The sequence below is a fragment of the Dunckerocampus dactyliophorus genome, chromosome 16 (genome assembly GCF_027744805.1).
Source record: "Dunckerocampus dactyliophorus isolate RoL2022-P2 chromosome 16, RoL_Ddac_1.1, whole genome shotgun sequence".
NCBI classification, from domain to species: domain Eukaryota; kingdom Metazoa; phylum Chordata; class Actinopteri; order Syngnathiformes; family Syngnathidae; genus Dunckerocampus; species Dunckerocampus dactyliophorus.
Window position 1 is genome coordinate 6,404,013 of NC_072834.1, and position 24,257 is coordinate 6,428,269.

Genomic DNA, 24,257 nt, shown 5'->3' on the forward strand with positions numbered 1-24,257 from the left:
AAAATTACCACCCTAGAAAATGCATAACGACTCAGCCGTTTACAGCATAGTACATTGTAATTGTTTAAATTATACGATTGTATGTTTTTTAAATTTATTTAGAAGCATTTCTAACTACTTTCAAACCAGGTCATTCGTAGAGTGGTAGTTTACGGCGAGCACCTGAAGGCAACATGATTTCAGCTCCTAAACAACTCCCAAAAGGATCAAAAAACAAGCTGGGTGTTGCTGCATGTCAGAGACGAGCAGGATTTGGGATTAAGGGGTTGGACCGTCTGCTGCTTGGAGAAGACTGCCGCCAGACATCGCAGTGAGTTTGTATGTAGCGGTGGAGCGTCGCATCTCTCCCGCAGCATCAGCATCACCTGCTCTTCCTCCTCCTCCTCCTCCTCCTCTTTCTTCTCCTGCTGCTGCTGCTACTGCTGCTGGTTCTTCCTCTTCCCTTCTAGCAACACACACACACACACACACGCCGCTGCAGCACAGGACCCACCGACGAGGACTCTGTAAGTGCCTGCATGTCTGTGGTTGTGGTCTTGTCTACATGTTTTTTCATGGTATTGTACCAGAGATATGCTCAGGACTGTCTAGCTTTGTGTAAAAATATACTCAACCTACATCTCAACTGGTTGCCTTGCAAAAATAAGCAAAACAGTCATTTTTTTTCTCCCCAATTCACAACAACAAAAAAACATTCAACTCCCTTATCGACTAAGAACCTTTTCTGCATCCTCCTGTACTGTAGTATTTATTTATTCCTTATTATAAATGTTATATAGTATTTAATTTATTTATATATATACAGTATAATGTTTATATGTTATGTAAATGCATATATTTTTTTTTATTATTTTTATATACAATATTTACTTATGAGCTTATGTTTATATTTTGGCATTTTCAATTATTTGTGTATTTGTGTTTATGTAGTTATTTATTTGTAAGTCGCTTATGTAGGGTTTATATAGCATTTTATTGAATTCATTATTTTAAAACTTGTTTAATTATTGTTTCATTATTTAATCATTGCATATTTATATAAATGTATAATCTTTTTATATTATACGTTTATATTTTCATTTTATTTATATATTTTATTCAAACATTTTAATTTTTTATTAGTAGTTTTCATTTATTCTTATGTAGTAGTTTAATACATGTTATTTTGATATACATTTTCATTATTTTATAAAAATGTGTAATTTTATTTGGACTATTTTCATGTATTTATATGTTTTATTAGAGCATTATTATTATTATTCATGGGTGGATTGCATCGTGTCTGTTTTGAACTGTTAGTAAATGTTGATATAGCACTCCAACGGTCATTGTGTAACTGGATGTACAATGAATCTAAGGGCATCATTCAAGAATTCAAACTCTGAAGCAATATAAATGAAAAAAAAATACATGCAAGGAGTTCATGTTCATATGAATTTATTCATTGCTAAAATCCTACAGGGGACTTGGAGGATACACAAGATGGTGAAGTTAGGGAGTAATCTTCAGGACAAAGGGGCCAAAGCGGTGTCCGTGGAGGACGGCTTCCAGAATGTGCCCCTCATCACTCCCTTGGACGTGGGCAGCCTCCAGAGCCAAGGCCCTGACAAGGTGAGTGGCCATCTGAGCCCCCGATCCGTTTTTCTTTCCCTCCAACCCCTAAATGTCAATCTGTCTGAACTCAGTAATGTCGTCTACGCACATTCATTCACACGCTCATTCATCTCAGATGTCATGCATCCACATCCTTTGTTTTCCCAGATGAGATTAGGAAGCAGATTTGGCTGCTAGACAGACGGCCATTTGTCATGTCGACATCCCATAGTCAAGTGTGCCGCTGCTTGTTAATCCAGTTACCATAGTGACTTTTCAACAAAGGAGAGACAACTGGCGTTTGCATAGGATTGGCTATGACTGTGACTGTGTGATGATTTGCTTTCAAACCTAATTGAAACAGAGACTGGCCAGTCACACAGCAGCACATACCAGGATCCAGCCAGGTAGTAAAGCTCTATTCAAGGCAATGGATCCTATTTCTGACCTATTTTTAAGGGGTAATCATTAGGGGTGTCACAAGATCTCGTGACACAAGATGTGACAAGCTTTCTTGCTTAGAAAAATAATGTCTTGAGGGTACGAGGCCTGGGATGATAATAAAGTAATGAATTAATCACACAATAAATGAAAATGAACTCCATCATTTTGCCGGCCTCAGTATATTGCCATGTGCGTGCGTGTCTCGTTTCCTCATCTCTCGCCCCCGAACAGGCAGGAAGAGGGATCACGCCGTGCATTGGTTTCAGCACCTTGGCGTGTTTGTTCCGCAGAGCAACGGCATGAATGGAGTGAGCCCTTTTGAAGGTCACACAGTCTCTTTGTCTCAGTGGGTAGCGGCGGGGCCGCTAGCATACGCAGAAGAGTGCAATGTTTTGTCATATTTTTTAAAATATATTTTTGATTGTTCTTTTCTTAAAAATAATCTTGTCTCGTCTTCTTCTCATACTTGTAGAACCAATCTCGTGCATTGTATCGTTTGAACAGAGTGTCTTGTGACACCCTTAGTCATCATGGTTAAACTGCTTTAGTTCCTCAAACCCCCCAAAATACAAAACAAACCTAACATATAAATGCAGGCTCTAGATACACCACTGTATGAAAGTGAAACACGATACATATTGGCTATGTATTTGCTAGTTAGGGTATGCTAGTTAACTGCAGTGAAGGCTGTAATTATAGCCTGGGAGTTTATTTATCAAAATTGCATAAGGCTGTATTTCCTGAAATTTGTACTTATTATAAACTTACTATATATAATAACTTGATTTTAACATTAATAATGAATTGGAGTGCATGAGAACGAGCAAAGGGAAACATATCGCTCTTTGAACACATTGTCCTGTTTTAGTAATATATTGCCCAACATAGCAGCAACAGAACCAATGTTGTAGTAGCTGTAACGAGCAAACAGCTCAGCCAGCATTATTACCGCTGATGACGGTGCGGCAGGTGTAACGTGCAACATGTTTCACATCAACAGTGACAATCAGATTTTTTAAAGCGCATGCAGAAGTAGATAAGGCAGCTGGATTCTGACCACTCATGATACTGCTACCATTTCATGGAGTTTATAAAAACTACTGTAGAAGGTTTCCTACAGCCAAAGATGTTTGTGTTTTTTGGTCACATGATGGTTATTTGCTTTTGTAGACCACGTACCTGGTGAGTATAGGAGTCTCAGAATAATTAAATTGTAGCATAATGGTACTGCATCATATAGGCCCATTGCTTGTAAATGATAGTAATAATAAATACTGTATAGGCCTGCCCAGCTTTACAAGATTGTAATGTTGCTCATTGTTATCATTGTTTAATGTTTGTTTAATGTCATGTTTATTATTATTATTATTATTATTGTTGTTGTATTGTTGATGTGGTGGTTTACTTTTGCTCTGGCATATAGCTTTGATCTCTATATTGTGGTTATCCTGGTTTGAAACCCCCAGTGTATATATATATATATATATATATATGTGTGTGTGTGACGAATGACAAGCAATATCTGCTAGCAGCCACCCATTTGTAGTTTGTGACATGACATTTAAAAAGCTGTCAGTCATTTTCCACCAGCCTGGCACACATGCACGTGACTGTGTTGTGTGATCTCCTCTATATCATCGCCAGACAGAAGTATATAAAGCTGAACCCTCAGGATTTGCCGGGGTATTATTGTTGGCTACGTTTGACAAAGGAGGTAGAGGAGAAGAGAAGCGTCTTTCTTCTTGCGTCTTTTCTTGTCGACACGCTGGCTGTCAGCCATTGCAGATTTTTGTCGTCTGCTTCCTGCCTGTGAAAACGTATTTGTTTGGCTGCATAAGCTGCTTAAAGTTGCCCGTATGCACCAGACATAATCACATGCAGTAAAGTCTTCTTCTCCGTCTCCTTCAAAACATTCCAGTCTTTGTTGCCAGTCGAAAATGTACTGCTGTATTTCCTCAAATAGTGTCTGCAGGTCGTTTATCTACCCAACTGCAGAGAGTGCAGTACATTTGGACATTTGTACAAATGTTTGTTTAAGAGTGGAGCTAGATGATGAGGTCACTGTGCGTTATGTGCGAATGAAATGCAGAAATGGTGTGTTGTTGTTCTCCACAAAGGTTTCACAGCATAGACGCACCTAGCTGAACAGATGGCCAAGTTAAACAGTAGTACATGAAAATCTCCAAATTAAAAAATTGCACTGCCAAATCCGCTGTATTTGTGAAGATCGGATAATATTGGCTTTCACCACGAGATCGAGCAGATCCGGTTGCCGTGTCACGTTTGTAACTCTGAGCCACATTCCAGCATGGTAGGTGCTGTAATGTGCCTCAAAGCTGGTTGCCACCATATTCAATCCCACAAATTCATGTTCGTAACAAAAGCTCATTATTCTTGAAAAAGCAAACAAACAAAAAAAACGATCGGGATCGGATCGGAAGCCAAAAAATGTGGATCGGGACATCCCTATTTTGTATTCTTGTAAAAAAATAAAAAAAATTAACCATGAGTGAGGTTATTTTTAATGTACAATTTGGCCTCCAGGGCAATCGTTCATTATCTCATTCAAGATTCGAGTCTTTATTGTCAATTCACCATGTATCAAAGACACACAGAGCATCAAAATTACATTTTTTTTCTCTCCACGGTGCGATTACGATAAACTGTATATGTGCCAAGAGTAAACTTTTCAATCAGAATTTAAGGAAAATTGCCATTATGTAAAATATTGCAGGTGTTATAATTTGCGCTTGTGGCATGGCTGTGAGATCATGCTGCTGTCTGTTTTATTACATATTTAGTCATGTGCTTCTTTCACTTCTAATGTGTTGGTTTGCCTAAAGATGCCACACTTGTTTATTTATTTATTTAAACAAGACCTCTTTGGTTTTATGTGCTTAAATAGGGTGCTAAAGAATTGATCAAAACTAAAGTCCTGTTTAAAAAAAAAGAGTTTGCAATAATGCCTCCCCATTAAAAATTATATATACCGTATATTATAAGTACTGTTTGAGATCAGGCATTTAATTGAGGCACGGACATCTAATTTAGCAAAACCTTTACTTGAGGACGTACTGTACTTTCTCCCAATGAATCAGTGAGGCCAATAGGAACAACCTTGTTGTGGTGGTGCAGTAATGTTTCTGCTTTCTTTGTTTTCTTTGTTTTCTTTGTTTTCTTTGCTTTATCTGCTTTAATCTGATCTGATCAGTCATTTTCTATTATAAGCTTATAGGCCAAGTCATTTTGAACTACAGAAAACGAGACCATTCATTACGATGTCATCCAAAGTTCCATTTTTTTCTCAAAATTGTTTGAATGTTGATGTTTTCCAAGGTTATTGCTATGTTCTTGAAAGGGAATCAATGTAAGAGAAGTGCAGCAATAAAAGAACCTTAATACTAAAAAAGAGCCGACATCCACTTTCCTGGCTCACAGCACCATTATCGCCACAAATTACAGCTTCCCCATTTCCTGTTTCACACGTTTTGCTGCAGGAGTGTTAGATGTGTAGAGGTGTCAATTTTTTCTTTTGTTATGCAGTCTTCCGCCCACATATAACACCACGGCTTCCCTTCAGGTCAGTGGTCTTCAATTCCGGCCTCATGACCTTATTAGCCAGCAGTGGAGTGTACTGGCTGGCAATCTGTTAGATGATTCCTACTTGTGGGAATGCTAAGAGACAAGCACGAGATGTGTCTTATTACCTGTATTGTTTTGATTGTCATTGGTTTATTGGTCAGTTAGTTAGAGTTTAGACATTTCTGTTTTTATGGGCTCCTTAGAGACAGCATCTCAGTATTCTAGAGGGATCTGCATTTTCTAGTTTGGAATGTTGCTGTCTGAGTTTGAGGTTCGATGTCACATTTCACATTCATGATCCAATAACAAGGGCTGTTTTCATCCTTCCTCCATATTCCCCATACTCTCATCTTTGTCCTCTTGCAGTTTCTATTTTCAAAATGATTTTCTATGCGTGTTGTGTGTGTGATTTTGTCCTTGAGCTCCTGATGAGATTTCATCCGAGTCATTTCTGTTCATCTGCTTCAGTACGACTCAGGTTCGCCTTTTTGGGATGCACTGCAGAATTCAATAAATTACACATCTAATTTCAAACAGGGCATAAAAGATTTGCATGAGCTGACACTAATGGGGTTTCTACCTGTATATCACCTTTTTAAAGGGTATCAGACAACAGCTAGAGACACAGATAAGACCAATACATCCTCAAACTCCACACTAACCCCAAACTTAATCTGTAACCCTACCAGAACCCACAAGCCAACACTAACCCTAACCCAAAATTTTACTGCCAACCCTAACCTTACTGCTAACTTATGCTTGCCTTAGCCCCAACAATAACCACAAACCTTAACCCAACTCTAACTCAATCATCACCCAATCCTAAACTAGCTCCTCACCACTGCAAACAACAGCCACAATAATACAACGATGTTAAATCACTACCCCAAGCAAGACCGTTAAGTAAAGGTAGGATTTGTTTTCATACAGCTCTTGACTTGCTCTGCCTGCAGGTGGTGGTGAAAACCCGCACAGAGTACCAGACGGAGAAGAAGAGGCTGAAGGTTCCCAAAGTGGAGGAGTTCACCATCAGCTTTACCGATGGCGTGTCTGAGAGACTTAAGGTAAAATGAGCAAGGAATTACTAGCAATGATAGTGATAATACTGCAGTTAAACCAAGGATTTCTGTGGTCCACCTCTTTAATTTGAGAGAGGTCAGGGATTCTATTGTGTGTTCCTCTAATGCAGGGCTTCTCAAACGGTCTCTACCTGGGACCCGCATTGTTCAATCGTCATTAAGTCGTGACTCACTTTTATTTAAGTCAAACCAAGCAAAGGTATCTTTTTTAAAAACGCCTATGTTGAAACATTAATACACATATTTATATATGCAAAGTGCATTTTAGAGAACATGATCACTGCATGCATACTAATACATAAATCATAATTAAATATAAAAATTGCACTGAATAACCACAAAATCAGATATTTCACTCATAACAAAAATTGGTTGTACAGTCGGCCTTCGTTTATCGCGGTTACTTAATTGCAGACCGTGATAAGTGAATTTCCGCAAAGTAGGATTCAATATTAACAAACAGAATAATTTTGTAGTTACAGCATAGAAAACCTGTTTATGCCTTTCTAAATATGGCTTTTAACATTATTAGAGCCCTGTAGACGTGAAATAACACCTCAATAGTCACTTTTACACTCCTATTGTTCTTTGTTTACCCCACATTGGTCAGACTACGGTATATGCTACATAACAGACAGCTGCTGCGAGCATAGCAAGCTACCGAGCTAACTTCTTAGCCTCTCCAATTTACTTATTCTAAACTTAAGAAAGTGTTTCAAATGGACTAGGAAAGAAGGACAACAAAGCCAAAAACTTACCACGTCTACGCGGAATGAGAGGAGAACCTTTTTTACATGCTCAGTAGCCCGTCTCCATGCAGTGTGAAAGGCAATGTCTCATAACATTACTGATGCCTAGTGACCAGCATACTACGTATAACTTGTCTTTCAATATTTTCTTTACTAATAATAGGCCATAGTTAACCCACGGAACAGCGATCATTTATTAATTATTTTTGGAAAACCCTTGATTAGTGAGGGAGCGATATTTGAACCACGATATAGCGAGGGTCCACTGTATATTACATATTTTAATGTAATTTCGGAGAGTCTGTCTACGACTCACCCAGAATGGATCCCCGAGCCACTGTTGGTTCCCGACCTACCAGTTGAGAATTGCTGCTCTAATGGATAGTGATGGAGGGTTAGTCATCACACATATGCACACCTCTGGAAAGATGATGAGTGCTGGAGTGTGTGTGAATCACATAATTAGGCTCCCGAAAGCGCCTGTCTCTTCTGTTGTTAGGGGAGACCAAAGGGAAGTCATGTTGTCATGGTAGCAAAGAAAACCTCCCTCCATGGCAACTCTAGGATGAGAGCGAGCCAGCAAGTGAATGAGAGGAGTGAAGGTGTGTAATCAAAGGTGTGTACATAGTGACAAGGGATTTTTTTTCCCATAAAAATTTGGATTTTCTATTCTATTTATTCTCATTGATTTAGAAGTAGTACAGAAGTGCAGGATGTAATTACTACTTGCAGTTATGGCCCATAATGGAGTAAGATCCAAAAATCCCATAATGGTACTACTGTGGTATGATCATCTACAGCATTTTTGCTACAGTATATAGAAATAAAATCTCTGTTATTGAATATAAAGTGAATGAAAAACCTTCTTTATGGTGCGACTAATTTAGTTCTGCCGATTACAGAACTGCCAAGCTACTTTTGTAGAAGTCTGTTTAAATGGAAAGCAATGAACCAATCATTCTAAGTGAGGCCATATTTCAATTATGGTATGTTCATAGTTGCTTTACACAACCAGAATGGCAATTAGTAGTTTGTAGCAATGGCAGCACCAATCACCCCTCTAGATTTTGTCATTAGGATTCACAGTTTAAAGTTTGTAACCAACAATGTGGTTAGATAATACCACATAGAATATATTACATGAGTGCCATTTTTAGTCCCTGGATCCAGAATGTGTTGGATCAACCCCATGAGAAAGTGGAAAGGAAAATATAGTTGTTTTTGACCACATGATAACTTACTCACAAGTACAATTGTATTAATAAGTATTATTGTACTAATAAGTACAATAATCCCTCATTTACTGTGGTTAATTGGTTCCAGACCCAACCGTGATAAGTGCATTTTCACGAAGTAGGATTCTTTATTTATAAATATTTTCATTGTTAGAGCAAACCTGTTTACAACCTTCTAAATATGGTTTTTAACATTATTAGAGCCATTCAGACATGAAATAACACCCCGAAAATCAGCTTTACACTTGTATTACCCAATATAGACATAATAATAGAAAATTAGACATAATAGAGACTCACACACGTTAGCAATGCGAGAGTTCCTTCTTGTTTCTTTTTATATTTCCAGGACTTGTGGTGGCTAATGTACTAATGTATTGTAGCTATCTTATAGAGTCACACTAAGTCTGACATTCTTTTAAAGTTTTATTGCCAACCTTAACGCCCATAGTAGTGCTAAACTCCAACACAACACAGTTTAGCTCACACACTTGTCTCCTCCTTGTACCCTCTGCCACAGCAACAACACTTCCTCCTTATCCACCAATAATATAAACAGCAAGGTGTGTTCACGAACATCAGAATTGTGGAGTTTGCTTTTCCACTGGCAATACAGGTTTCTCATTTTGTCATACCTGCTCTGCCGGCATTGCTCATTGGTCGATTTTCAGATTTGTTATTGGACCATTAGAGGCTACATGGTTTGAAATAACAAAAACAAATACACATGCTAATGTTAGCATACCCTATTGCTGCAGTATTGTACGCCGCGGTTTCCCATTTTGTTGCTGCCCTTGGTTATCCCTGTTAAAATTAGTCTCCATCAATACCCTTTTTCTCCTCAATTTGTTATTGCTGGTTTGCTTTACATTTGATGTGTTCAATACAGCATGCTTTCCAACATCTACCTAAGACTGGAAAATTCCAAGTCTTCTATGTCATTTTATTTTTTTGACCTGAATCTGACCTTATTGGGATTAAGGTCATCAATAATTACTCACTACATGGCGGTGTCTTATTCCAGAATGTTGCCTTAATCGGGTTATTAATGTAGGAATATTGCTATGCCAGTGTTAGTTATCAGACTTTTCCAGAAATGTTGCGGTTGGATTACTAAGGGGCTTGCCTTGCCTTCAGCTTTTGTTAGACAGAAATGCAACTCCAGTCGCTGTGATTCTGTGTGATGTCGCTTGCTTTTTTTGAGGGGGGGTGTTCAACTGAACCACTGGCTTGGCTTCAACTGACAGCGCTGATTCTGTGCACACACACATACATGTCACAGTGTGCATTTGCGGATCCTTACACATCTCTTCTCTCCTCAAAGCTTTGCAGATTGTATTGATGGATGGAGAGCTCAGAGTGGCTCTCTAATCCGCCCTCGCTGGCACCGCTCTCCGCCGCCGACTCCCCTTCCCACCTTCCGCCCTTGTCATGCACCTCCCTTCTATGCCGCCTCTGCTTCTTTTGCCCTCCATTTGTCTATTGTCGCACTCTTGAGTGCCGCTGTATTAAAAAAAAAAAAAAAAAAAAAGCCTCTCCACAGTGTGGGACTGTCGCTCCGACACGGCCATGACGGTGTTCCAACCTTTTTTATCATAGACATAGAAAAGGACATACTGTAGTAATTTGGCCTAAAGAAAAGCCAACCAAAGTGTCATTTCCCCTCCTCCACCCAACTCCATCCCGTGTCGCCTGCCTTACCCCGCCCTCCCAAACACACCCCCACTCTCCTCTGTCTTTCCGATTACCCTCAGTAGACATGCAATATTCCCAACTGTAGTCCTCATTTGTTAGCTCCGGAAACATTTGCGCCCACATTCTAGAGGAAAGATAATAGAGATGACATAACATTGGTCCACCTCTATCATGTTCATTATGATTACAAATGTATTTTTGTTTACCTATAAGAGGATTTTTTTAATAGGAAGCAGGTTGGAGAAAGGCTGTCACTTCTGAAATATGAAAACTCAGTCATTTTATATTAAAGCTTAATTTTCTAATATGATCATGCCTTCAGTGCTTGCGATAGTGGAAAGGAAAATGTAGACCTCTTTGACCACATGGTACACACCAGCAACAGAACCAATGTTGTAATAGGAGCATACTACTCAGCCAGTTTTAACAGTGCAGATGAGTTCATTGTAAAGAACAGTCTGCTGTAACATGCATGAGTTTCACACTGACAGCTGAGTAAGAACGTTTTAAAGGGCATTCAGACGTGGATGATACTTGAAATGCAGCTGTTATGATGGAGTTAATAAGAAAAATACATGTTGGTTTCCTATAGCCACAGCTGTTAATGCCAGTGGCTTTTGTTTTTGGAGATCACCACCCTGACGACTAAATGTTTTTGCCATAACAAAAATACTAACTAAAAGTGTTTTGAGGAACTCAAAAATTTATAAATTTTTGTTATGAAATGTTACTAAATTATCACAATGATGAATGTTTTTTTTAAATATTTACTTCATTTACAATTAGTTTGTGTTGCAATTTGTTGCAGGTGGCTAAATGTGCTACAAATACACAACATTTGAGGTTATCATGGTTGAAATTATGCAAATGTTAACGTGTCTTATGAACAATAATGAGCGTTTCATTTGTAACTGATGTTAAACGAGTAATGTAAACGCCTCAAAAAAGATGTTAAGGTGATCAGTTAGTCCGGCGTGCTCGCATGTGCAGCATGGCAGCAACAGCCCAAAACAATTGGTGCTGTAATTACCTCCAAAAGCGGCACCACAATCCGCCTCCTACATACACAGCCTTCCATGTTTTTTGTTGGGGTTTTTTTTTTCCAGGTAGGATGTAATTACTGCACTGTGCACAGTCGCCTTCACTAATAGTGTGTTCGAATCCATTGTCAGCTCCCATTTAAACGCCCACAGTGATGCAGAGTCACACCATTTAAGTGAACTATGGGGCAACTTTTGATTTATAAGGTTGGACGTGTTGTTTGCCTTATCTGAACGCCTCTGTGGGACTTACACATTTAAAGATATCCATAGACTTCCTGCTGCTATTTTATGCTAAAGTTAGGTGCTGAAGCCAGATTGCACCCTTTTAAGTGGCTTGTTAGACTATTACGAACAGAGGTGGGGTGCCTTTTAAATTTGCTTACACATTAGCCACCTTCTCCCTCCTTTCCGTCGCCATTTTCACCCTCATCCTCCTTTTTCCCCTACTCTTCCTCACCGTGGTGTCATGCCGAGCCAGCAGTCAGTACATCCGTATTGCCAGCTACTATTGGCAGGTAATCACACGCATCATATCGTTCAAAACTGGCTGCTGATAAAATGAAACGGCCAGATGTGATTGCAAGATCCTGAAGGCCTGCTTGGCAAAATACACAAAACACCCAACATCAGTGGTTTAAGTCACAGTTGTGATTTTCTGTGCAACTTATTTTTTAAAGTTCTGGATGTACATGTTTTATTTTTGGTATTATTCTAAGGGCAAACTTATTACTCTTAAAAATGTAACTAAATTAGTTTTTTGTTTATATTATTAACCAACTAAAATATACAATTCAAATAAATATATTATTATTGTTATTATTACCATTATAAAATAAGGGAAATATTATATCTTTTTTGATACTGTAACTGTAAACTGAAACTTTTGTATACGCAGGTATTATAAAGGAATTATTATTAATGATTTTTTTAAAATCACAGTTAAATAAAACATAAAAGCAAAGTTATTAAATTACATCTCACCTATTTTTTACACTGTTTTTTTGGATATGTTGAAGCTTCAATGATTCGCTAAAGCTTGTGAAGCTTTACAAGAATAGTCAGTTTTTTTCCCTTTTTTATTTTATTTTTTTATTTTTTTTTACAAATGATTATTATTATAGTTTTAAAATACAATTTTTTTCAGTTTCTCCCCTATAATTTTAAACATTGTTTGTAAAGTGCCCTTGAGTGTTTTGGAATGCACCTTCACATAAAATGTGTTGTTAGGAACATTTTAAAGTAAAATAAAATAACATTTACAACAATTGTATAGGAATCCACGCAATGACACATTATTTATATTGGATGAAACTACAGTTGGACCAAATTTCAATAATTAGACTTAGCAATTTTGTTCGTATACCTTCACGTACGACTAAAGCCCAGTTGTGGTCAGGTCAAGCCGCCGTCCCAAAGCCCTGGAAAGCAACCAAAGCTATTTGTCAAGGCAAAGATGTCCCACATGTCAGCTGTCAGACAGACAAGACAGACAGCTCTTCAGGGTCACACTGAAATGCAGACAGAGCTGAATGAATGGCCGAATGATTGGCTGCTGGGCCAGCAGGATTTGGGATGATGTATAAATCCATATGGCTTCTGTTGTGCTCTGTAACAGGCGTCAGGGATCATTGCTGACTTCTCACCTCTTCCTGGAATTTCTTTGTTATTGTCTGTTTACAGTGATAACCCCGCCCACTCTCCCGTGCTCAGTGCTGCTTACAAGGTGAACATATGAAAACAGCCCCACTGGGAGAACTGCTGAATCATTAGACTAATGACTCTTGTCTTGGATGTAAACAAACTAGTTAGACGTGCACTCAGTGTGTGTGTGTGCGCGTGTGTGTGTGTGTGTGTGTGGGGGGGGGGGGGGGGGGGGGTTCTGGGGGAGGGCGTGTCCATCAATTATCATTTTGCAGGCAATATCTTCATCCAGCAGAGCTGATTAACAAATGGAGCGCCTCCTTGCATACTCAGGAGTCATAATTAGCGCTCGTTGCTTGCTGTTGGAGTACATTACAAGAATTATTATGAAAATTAAGTCGTAATTGTAACAGATTAATTTTAATATTCCCAAATTAAAAAAAAAAAACAACGTTATACTCTTGTGTACTTTATGTATACAAAACACTATACTCATAATATTCTGACTTAATTTGGTAAAATGACATTTGTTTTTCTCATATTACAAATGGTATTTTGACTTTCATCTCAGAAATCATGACTTTATTCTGGCCACTTTAGTCTTATGGTAGTAATATTGTAGCTTTTTTTTACATTATGACTTCTTTGAATATTTTCTTGTAATATTGCTTTATTCTCATTTAAATTACACACACACACACACACACATTGTATCACAATGTTTATGTTGCAAAATGCATTTTTTTTTTTTGGTCATCTTTGTTATTACTGCTTCATTATTGCAATATTTTGACTTTAATCGTGGACTTTTGACGTCATTCTGGTTAGATTACAACCTTTTTTTCCTGAATAGTTTCTTGTATTTATGTTACAAATAATATTTGATATTTATTTTAATAAATAATAGACATAAATAATTTTTTTTAAATTCTCACCATATTATTACTATTCTTACCACAGTATTTGATTTTGTAATTCTGACTATTTTCAGAATATTCTATCTTTATTCTTGTAAAATTATGTGTTTTTCTTGTAATATTTTGACTTAACTCTCACATAAATAATTGGTTTATTCTCATCAAGTTACCGTAATTTTCGGTGTACAAGCCGCAACTTTTTTCTCACACTTTGAAGCTTGCGATTTATACAGTGATGCAGGTAATTTATGGGCACGTTCTAATCTTGCGACATCTCCTATACTTCCGAACAGCCGTTTTGCGCTTCATGCACACACCCTCATCATGGAAAACACACGAAGAAATGCCTGTGATGCAGCTTTCAAGTTAAAGGCGATCAATCTATCAACGTTTGCTCAAGTCTGCCAGTGGACCTTGACAGCGTGGAACAGTGTCAAAAAATCCACTACCACCAACAGGTTTCGAAAGGCCGGACTTCTGCGTGATGTAGATTAGAGCGCGATGAAAGTGACACTGAGAGCGACAACAAAAGAGAGAGACTGACAAAGTTTATGACAAAGGAATTATGAGGTTGGAGGAAGATGACGACAGCGATGAATGGCTTCTCTGGTAGGCGACTGTTTAACCAGACGCGTTACACACACTGTTTGGGACTGTTTGGAAAAAAAAACATTTATTTAAAGTTAAACAAATCTTTCTGTGTAATAAATATCCCATGTTACCACATGGACACCTGCCGTTTATAGACAGGTGCGGCTTATATATGCACAAATCTTTTTTCCCTTTTTAATTTAGTGGGTGTGGCTTATACTCTGGTCCGCTTAATAGTCCGCTAACTTTTCTCATAGTATCGCAACTGTATTTTCTTAATATTTTGACTTAATTTTTGTGGTTGTGACTTTGTCATGAAAATGATTGTCTTTCTTCTTGTTAAATCATGACTTTCTCTGATTTTTTTTCTAGTAACATCACTTTATTTGTGAAAAATACCACTTCATTCATATAATTTCACATTGGTTTTTGTCATCCTAGCTAATTTTATGACGGTTTTGTCGTAAAATTATGACTTTTCCCTGCAATTTTACAATTTTGTTATTGTAGAATTAAAACAGTTTTCTTGTAATTTGACAACTTTATTCTTGTAAAACTCCTATTCATTATGCTTGTGTGTGTATTTTCCTTCATGCTCTTTACTTAATGCCAAATTTCTAATGGGCGTGTGTGTTTGTCACTGACGCACATCCTCTATTTGATTTAAGGCTAGACCATCATCTCTTTGAAGTTAGGTCTCCATGGAGATAGTGTATCTACTAATTGGCATACATTAGCATGATTAGCATCTTTTTGGCTGTAAGTAAGCACAGACTGTCGCTGCCAAGACGCATCCACTCAAGAGACAACTTTTGATCCTTTAATGTCATATCACATCTTTAATGACACTAAACACATGCAGCATTAGAATTCCAATGCAGTCTAGCCAGTGACTACAACTGTTATGTCTCCTGACAGCAGGCTGGCACAGTTTAAGTACCTGTGGACTTATTTGCACTTTGAGTGACCTTTTACGTGTAATGGCCTCTGCAGTGAAATCACCTCACACAGCATGAGCATAAAGGTCACAACAGCGCTTGCTGTGAAGCCTTGAGAAGGAGCCTCTTTCTCATGTGCACACCTTGGCTGATTGCTGTTTGTGTGTTGGTAGCTGCACTATTGTGACAATCTCAACGACACAGTCCATCCTCAAGAGCCTTAGAATGATCGATTTGCATAACGCAGACGCATTTTTCGTACATAGCACACATTTTCACACTTGAATACGCTTGAACGCTTTGCTGCTCTCAAGTACGCATTTTGTTGCATTTCGCTCGTTTTAGTTGCATTTTTTAAGGCTAAAATATGCAACTTACTGTGTCACGGCACCGGCATAAATGAAGCTGGCTGGCTCCTCCTCCATCCCTCCCTCTTGAAGTGCATCTTCCAAAAAATCCTCAAGCTGCTGCGAAGCTGACCGTTAAGGCTATGATTGGTCAGTACATTATTTCCTGTCTGAATACGACTTTGGAGACTTTGTTCGGTTTTGGGATCTACTGACTTGTCATGCATGGATTCGTTCCAGCTGCAATAACACCCCCCTTCTGTCTCTAATTACCATCGCTTGAGACAGGACCGCATGGTGGCTAGCATGTTGGCCACACAGTCAGGAAGATCGGGGTTCGAATCTTCAGTTGGGCATCTCCGTGCAGAGTTTGCATGTTCTCCCCAAGCATGTGTAGGTTTTCGCCGGGTACTCCGGTTCCTCCCACATTCCAAAAATATGCATTTTAGGTTAATTGGAGACTCTAAATTGTCCATAGGTGTGAATGTGAGTGTGAATGGTTGTTTGTCTGTGTGTGCCCTGCTATTGGCTGGCGACCAGTCCAGAGTGTACCCCACCTTTCACCCAAAATCATCTGGGATAGGCTCCAGCATACCCCCACGACCCTAATGAGGACAAGCGGCATAGAAGATGGATGGATGGATGGCTGGATGCTTGAGACGGCTAGCTAATAACCTAAGTAGCCGGCAAGAGTTTGTCGTTGCTCACAGAATTGATGTCACATTACGCGTCCAACCAAAGCTATCCAAGGTGGCCCATGCCTGTTTTTTTATTGGCGAGCGGCACATTGTAGAAATAAAACAAAAAAAAGAGAAAATAGAGCAAAAGGCATAATGTAGGGAGAAAAATTGTGAAATGTTGATATTTAAAGCTAATAATAACACAAAGCTTTCATACATCTATTTTTTATTTTGTAAAAAGGGTGTAAAATGTAGGAGAGTAAAAGTACTCAAAAATACTAACATTTCTTCAAGTTGGCAGCTCTGTGTAATGGGGCACGTGTGACTCGTGTATATTATGACTATTAGTATTTGAAATGAATGCTAGTTTGACAGTACAACAGAAAGATTCTTGTCCTTTTGCCCTCTTTTGAGTGGGTGTCAGGCAGGCTGGTGATGGCAAGATGAATGCAAACATTGTGTCTTCAGCCTTCTGATATCCCCTTGTGTTCCATGCCTCCGCCTCTCCAAAGGAGGGGGAAAAAAAGTCTCCATCTGTCTGCGGATCACAATGGCTTGCATTGCTGCTGTCATCTTTTGGGGGGTGGGGTGTCAGCTAGCTCTCCCTTATAGCTCCCAGCAGAGAGAAAGTGTGGGTGGTGGGATGCAATCTAACAGACAGCATGCTTTGATATCTTGCTTGTATCCTACTTTACAACCTACATGCTCATAGGACACAACATTAGGTACACCTGCAGCTATAATTGACAAAGACTTGATGCAGCTGGAAGTCGACAACAAGCGATAATAACAACTCCACCATAGATTGTGGCAAATTAAACAATATTAAGAAACACATTTAATTTCTTAATAATAAGCTATTGTTCAATTTACATACAGAATTACCTATAAATTGTGCAATTCAGTCAACGTTTTTGAGTTACTTGTTTTATTTAATGTCTCCACGTATTCTAACTTAATCCTACTTATTATTTACAATTTATTCCTATTTTATAGATCGTTTTAATTAAATGTATCTTAACCTTATTTTTCAATATTCTTTCTTCCTTTTCATTAACACTGCACAAGATTTATAGTGTCATTATTTTAACTCCTATGTGCTTCTTGATGTATTTTTTGTTTCCAACACTTTCCTTTCTTCTCACACAGGAAGAGAACAAAATGTAAATGACAAAATGTCAGCAAGTGAAATATTGTGTCAACATGTAAAAGTTATGGTGTGAATGGGTTATCAGTAATAGACACGGAGAAGGGGTCGGATTCAATAAGATCTGCTTCTTCCTACTCCTTTTCAGATTGAAGATATTGGATTGTGCAAATATAACCATGCCGTGTTCCATAATGCCGCTTGTTAAGCATGTCTAAGACTAATCAATGTGATTCTTCATAATGTATTGCAAATGTAAAAGAAGAAAGATGAGTCAGCTCCACGTAACTGTAGGCAAAGGCAAAGTTCTTGAGCTTGCTCACATAAAACCTCGCTTCGTGCAGCTTTAATAATATGAAAGTCATCCTTGCAAAGCAGCACATTTCTCCCCGATGCCAACCAACAGTGTCACGCACTCAGCGCTCCTTATTGCTGCTGTCGGCTCTCGTTAGGAACAACGTGTTCTGAGGCCCGAAACGCAGAGCAACCAAAACAAACCTCTTTCCTGCTTGTCTGTTATCAGGAGTCACACAGCAAACAGGATGACGGCTGCGTTGGGAGCGATAGTGTTGCAGGATGGCACATTCAACGGCACTAATGACACAACCGCTGTTTGCAACTCATAGAAGAAAAATTAAGATGTGGGCGGCACATGATGCTGTACAACGGGATAACGACTTCTAACAACCCTGAGAGATGCGACGTGAATGTGGTTAATTCACCTTAATGTCAGACAAACCTGCTGTCAAAATGTCAGACAGGTGTTAGGCCACATGACCAAAGATGCCATCAACTGATTTGAAAGAACTGTTGCTGAGCGATACGATGACAAGGACAGTATCACTATAAGACACTAGCTACCTCAAAGCGAGTTTACAGGCTGTCGTGTCCATGCTAAAGCAACATGTATATATATATATATATATATATATATATATATATATATATATATATATATATATATATATATATATATATATATATATAAAATGCGATTTTCCCGCTGGTTTTTCATGATAACCACCACCTTGTTTAATAGAGATAACCAGAACGACTCAAAATAATCCCCAAAGTAAAATCCTACGATCTTTTGCATACGCAGTTTAAGTGTGTCACACTCCTTCCAGTTATTAATGATAACCACCACTTTGTATCATAGAAACAAATAGAACAATTTAAAGTGTAGTGTGTTTACTAACATTAATATAGTTAATATGATTATATAATGTAATAATATAATCACTGAGCCATAGGCGCAACGCAGTTTAGACGTGTCATATAACTGATATTGCACCGCCTGCCAGTAATCAGCGGTAGAACATAGGTAGGTTTCAGGTAAATATCAGTTCCCTACGACTGTTGGGAAGGTAGAGAAGCCAGTTAGTAATGATAAGTGATACCTTTCATAATAGAAATAACTCAGTTGTGAATGGCTGTGTATCATATCGGCAAAAAGCAGTATCGTAGTGGGATCGGCCTCAGCTTGCAGTAGCATGTTTGCTCAGACCACACTCCCAGTCGCAGACATTCATTTTGGTGACACGGTGTCTGGGACTAAGCCGCCCATTTCTTCACAGTGATAGCAAATCTTCATGTTATTGCTTTCATTGTGCAACATGACGAGCGTCACAGCAATCATCTGTCCTAAAGGACACTTTAGCGCCGTCTCCTCTGCCAAAAGGCGTCGTAATGTCTCTTCATAGGTCGTCAGTGCTGAAGGTCACACAAGAGTTAACATGCAGCGTAGAAGTAAACTATCACTCAGCTGGCGTGTGGCTGTCAAGCACCATAAACGCCGACGGAGTCTAACCATCACAGCCGTGCATAATTGCACTGACATCTTTGTGTGACGGTCCTAAGTGAGAGCAGCCAATTGGAAAGGGCGGTGACATTAGTGCCGGACAAGAATTGCAGGCAGGAAATTAGAATTAAATGGAGGGCGACTTTTTTTTTTTATTTGCCTGTCACAAGCAAACACAGAAAGTGAACACAGCTGTCAGAAGGTGGCAGACAATAATGTAGTTTTTTTTTAAACACATATCCCTCCACACCTCATTTGCATAATTCTAATTAAATGCTCTTTCAGAGGCATCCAATCAGAGTCTCAAGTTGAAAGCAGGAGGAAACTACTCCTTTTATATGTTAATCTCTTTTACAACAACATGTCTATCTCGCCAGGGGAATGAATAATTCCACCTGATGCACGCCTCTTTATTTGCATTAAAATACTGACTTTAAATTATATATTTGGATCATATTAGCTCTGCTTTTGACTACTTTTTATATATAACATAAACTAGCATAACAGTTAGTGGGAAATATTCATAAAAGTAAACCACTATATTATGTTCAAAATGGACTGGATTGCACTCCTGCAAACATAGATTTTTTAAAATGCTATATTTTCCCATAAATTCAAAATTGTTAGGAGAAAATATATGGCTGCACGGTGGCCTAGTGGTTAGCATGTTAGCATCTGGAAGACCTGGGTTTGAATCTCTGTTGGGCTTGCATGTTCTCCCCGTGCGTGCAGTTTTCTCCGGGTACTCCGGTTTCCTCCCACGTTCCAAAAGCATGCATGTTAGGTTAATTGGCGACTCTAAATTGTCCATAGGTATGAACGTGAGTGTGAATGGTTGTTTGTCTACTGTATACAGTACGTGCCCTTCGATTGGCTGGAGACCGCCTCTTGCCCGAAATCAGCTGGGATAAGGTCCAGCATACCCGCGACCCTAATGAGGGTAAGCGGCATAGAAGATGAAGATCATTTTTTTTTCCTAGACAGCGATAATATATTAAATATATTAAAAATATATGATACATTTTTTAAATTAATATAAATGTTATTTTATCTTTGCCATTGATATGGTTATTATATTAAATTAATATGAATCAATAAAAGCATTTTTAATGAACCCAAAAAGGCTGTTATAATCATGATCATGCTATGCTTTATTCATTTATTTACTTTTTACACAAATGGTGCAAAATAGTGTGAAAACAGGTTTAACATGGCAGCTTGTATCAATCACACTGTGCAGTGGTGTATGTCACACTCATGCCGTTCAATAACATAATACCCTTTCATGTCAATTGTATTGACTTGAAATTCACCTTCATCACGTTTAAGAGGATTACATGATGATGATTCTAAGTCAGTCAGCCGGGATGTCAGCGGGCTCTTTGTATTTGTATGTTAATGACAAGGAGGACAATTACATGCAGATTCATTTCACCATTTCCCCTTTTAAGAAACCTAACGAGGCGTTCATGTTCTCACGTGATGCAAGCGTATTAACGCTATTTTTCCGCAGATTTACGCATAGTCCACGTCCAGTGTCGTCTCACCTTCACCCAACAGCATATCATGCACTGTCTTGACTAAAGAAGCTCATTTAGCTCACAGCTACATCACAGTGCAACTACTATAACATAATATTATTTTTCAACAGATTTATACATATTTCACATTTCGTGTTTTGTGTAGTTCCTGAGTTCAGCCAGCAGCATATACTGCACTGTCTTGACTAAAGAACCTTATGTGCCTGTCAGTGGCATCGCAGTATTACTACCATAACATAATACCACTATTTTTCATCACGAGTATGCAAATTTCAGTTCAATGTCATCTTTTATGTTCTTCCTGAGTTCATCCAGCATATCATGCACTGTCTTGACTGAAGAAGCTTATATAGGACTCACAGCAACATCACAGTACTACCTTAATACAACCATTTTTCCACAGATCTACGTAAATTGCAGGTCCAGGGTCTATGTTGTCCCTGAGTCCAGTCAGCCCGATATCATGCACTGTCTTGACTGACGAAGCTTATTCACCTGGCAGCGACATCATAGTACAACTACGATAGCATAATACTGCTTTTGTCTTCTGATTTGTGCGTATTTCACATCCAAAATCATCTCTTACGGTCTTCCCAAGCTCAGCCAGCAGCATGTGTCTTCGCTAAAGAAGCGTATGTAGCTGACAGCGGCATCACAGTAAAACTACTGTGACTAAATACTATTTTTCTACACGCTTAGTTTAAGCAAGTTCCTGGCCCAGTGTTGTCTTTTATGCTCTTCCTGAGTCATGCACTATCTTGACTAAAGAAGCTTATTTGACTCACAGCAGCATCACAGTAAAAGTACCATAATACAGCTATTTAACCACACATCTACACTATGTAAATCGCAGGTCCAGTCTGTGTTCTTCCTGAGTCCAGTCAGCATCGTATCATTCACTGTCTCGACTGATGAAGCTTATTCACCTGACAGCGACATCACAGCACAACTACTATAGCATAATACTGCTGTTTGTCTTCTGATTTGGGCATATTTCACATCCAAGGTCATCTCTTATGTTCTTCCTAAGTTCACTCAACAGCATATCATGCACTGTCTTGACTAACTGACAAAGTACTGTGACTAAATACTATTTTTCGACAGATTTAATTTAAGCAACTTCCTGGTCCAGTGTTGTCGTTCATGCTCTTCCTGAGTCCAACCAGCAGAATATCATGCACTTACAGTATGCACAGCTGTACCCAACATGCACTAACTGGCGTTTGCGCCCCCTGCAGGTGACCATCCTGATCATTTTGGCCTTGGCCTTCCTCGCCTGTATTGTGTTTCTGGTGGTCTACAAAGCCTTTACCTACGATCACGCCTGCCCAGACGGATTCCTCTACAAGGTAGACAAGGTCCATACCGTGTCATGGTTTAGGTCTTCCCAAAAATAACATGGCGAACAGTATTAGCATTCTCCTGTGCACTGCACTGAAGTTACATAAGTTCTGATGTCACCTTGGCACTCAAAGACAAATGCACCGCTTTGTAAAGGTGGACTCAATCTACTTTGGAGCGCTGCGGGAATTCTGAGTTCACTTTGCACAGCAATCATTATCACCACTTGTATTATTAAAAAAAAAAAGAAGAAGGGTGCACCCACGCAAGAAACGCTACTCAAGTGTAGCTGCATGTACTTTTAGTGTCGTGCCATATCAAAATGATGCATGTAAACAATTAGTGCATTTGTCAGCTGTATGTGAATACACGTTCACTTTCCAATACAAATATCATTAAGAACACAGATGATGTGTATGTGGGGACTACGTTTTTCATATGAAGTATCTTTTGATGAGAGCACTTCAACGTCATTCTATCGAGTGTTGTTTTCAGCCTTGTTTGCTTAGCAGCACTGTTTGTACTAGAGAAACACAATGTTACCTGAAGAAGCACTACTACTACTACCAACATTAACTGTTTTTTTTTAAGTCACAAAAGTGTTTTTTTTAAATAAATATTTAATATTCCAAGGAAAAAAATTTAATTTAAGAGAATAGTACAATTTTTCAGATAATAAAACTATTACAAAAATGTTTGCGAGTTTTTACAAAATAAAATACAAAATCTCAAGTGCTAAGTAAAAATTTTACAAGAACATAATTGTAATATTACAAGAAATGCATCTTAATTTTAGGAGAATGGTTGCAATATTTCAAGAAAGAAGCGTCATTTTATGAGAAACATTTTTGTGTGTGTGTGTGGCGTCAGCACAAGCGGTGCATCCCGGCTTCGCTGGAGGCATACTACGCCACGCAGGACTCCAACTCTAGGGGGCGCTTCTACACCGTGATCAGCCACTACAGCATGGCCAAGCAGACCACCTCGCACTCTGTCTCCCCCTGGCTGCCTGGAGGGGCTGGGGGGCAGCCACACGACGCCAAACTCCCGAGTGATGAGGGGCACTGAACGCACGCGCGCACACACACACACACACACACACACACACACACACACACGCATACACGCATACAAACATATAAAGAGAGTGCCATTAGGGCCTTTAGAGTGCATGCAGACATGAAATTAAACCATCGACTTTTACAATGATTTTGTCATTGCTGTGTTAACACACACACGCACACGTTTACTCCATGTTATTAACTTCTTATTATTTATTGACTGTGAATATATTGTTTTTTACAGTAGTGTATGGATGTTTTGTATGTGGCTCAATCACTCAACTCTTTGTACAACAGTATGCTTAATTTCCTTCTGTACTGTATACTACACACACACACACACACACACACACACATATATATATAAATATATATATATATATACAGTATATACACATTGATGACGAGCCATGTCCTTTTCCTGCCTCTGCTGTCCAAAGTGTGCAACTTCAGGCATGACCCCCCCCCACCTCCAAAATAACATCTACAAAGTGTGCTCCCCAAAGTGTATAAAGAAATGTGCTTGCTTTTTTTTCCATTTCAATAATGTGGATTGTTTCTCTGTTCATTCTAAATGTACTTGCAGTATGTTCTTACAATGATCACCTTTTCTGAACAATTAAGGCAAAAAATAAAAAATAAATTGCGGAATTGCAACTTTCCGCTGTGTTTCATACGTTTATGTGCAAGCTTTCTTTGACTGCAGCGTCAAGAGTGCTTTCCATGATCTGTTGTTGTTGTTTGTCCATACAGTACTGTAGCGATACCTGTAATTAACCCCTGTGCAACCCTCAACCTCTTCTCTTGATTCAAATAAAAGATTAAAAAACAA

General features: G+C 38.7%; 1 protein-coding gene across 1 annotated transcript; it reads left to right on the forward strand.

Moving 5' to 3' along the window:
• The first annotated feature begins 223 nt into the window (after positions 1-223).
• On the forward strand, positions 224-24,257 carry nsg2 (neuronal vesicle trafficking associated 2). Its single transcript, XM_054754881.1, has 5 exons — positions 224-506; positions 1,462-1,611; positions 6,573-6,683; positions 22,262-22,372; positions 23,235-24,257. The coding sequence occupies exons 2-5, from the start codon at positions 1,483-1,485 to the stop codon at positions 23,430-23,432; spliced, it is 549 nt and encodes a 182-aa protein (XP_054610856.1). The 5' UTR covers positions 224-506; positions 1,462-1,482; the 3' UTR covers positions 23,433-24,257.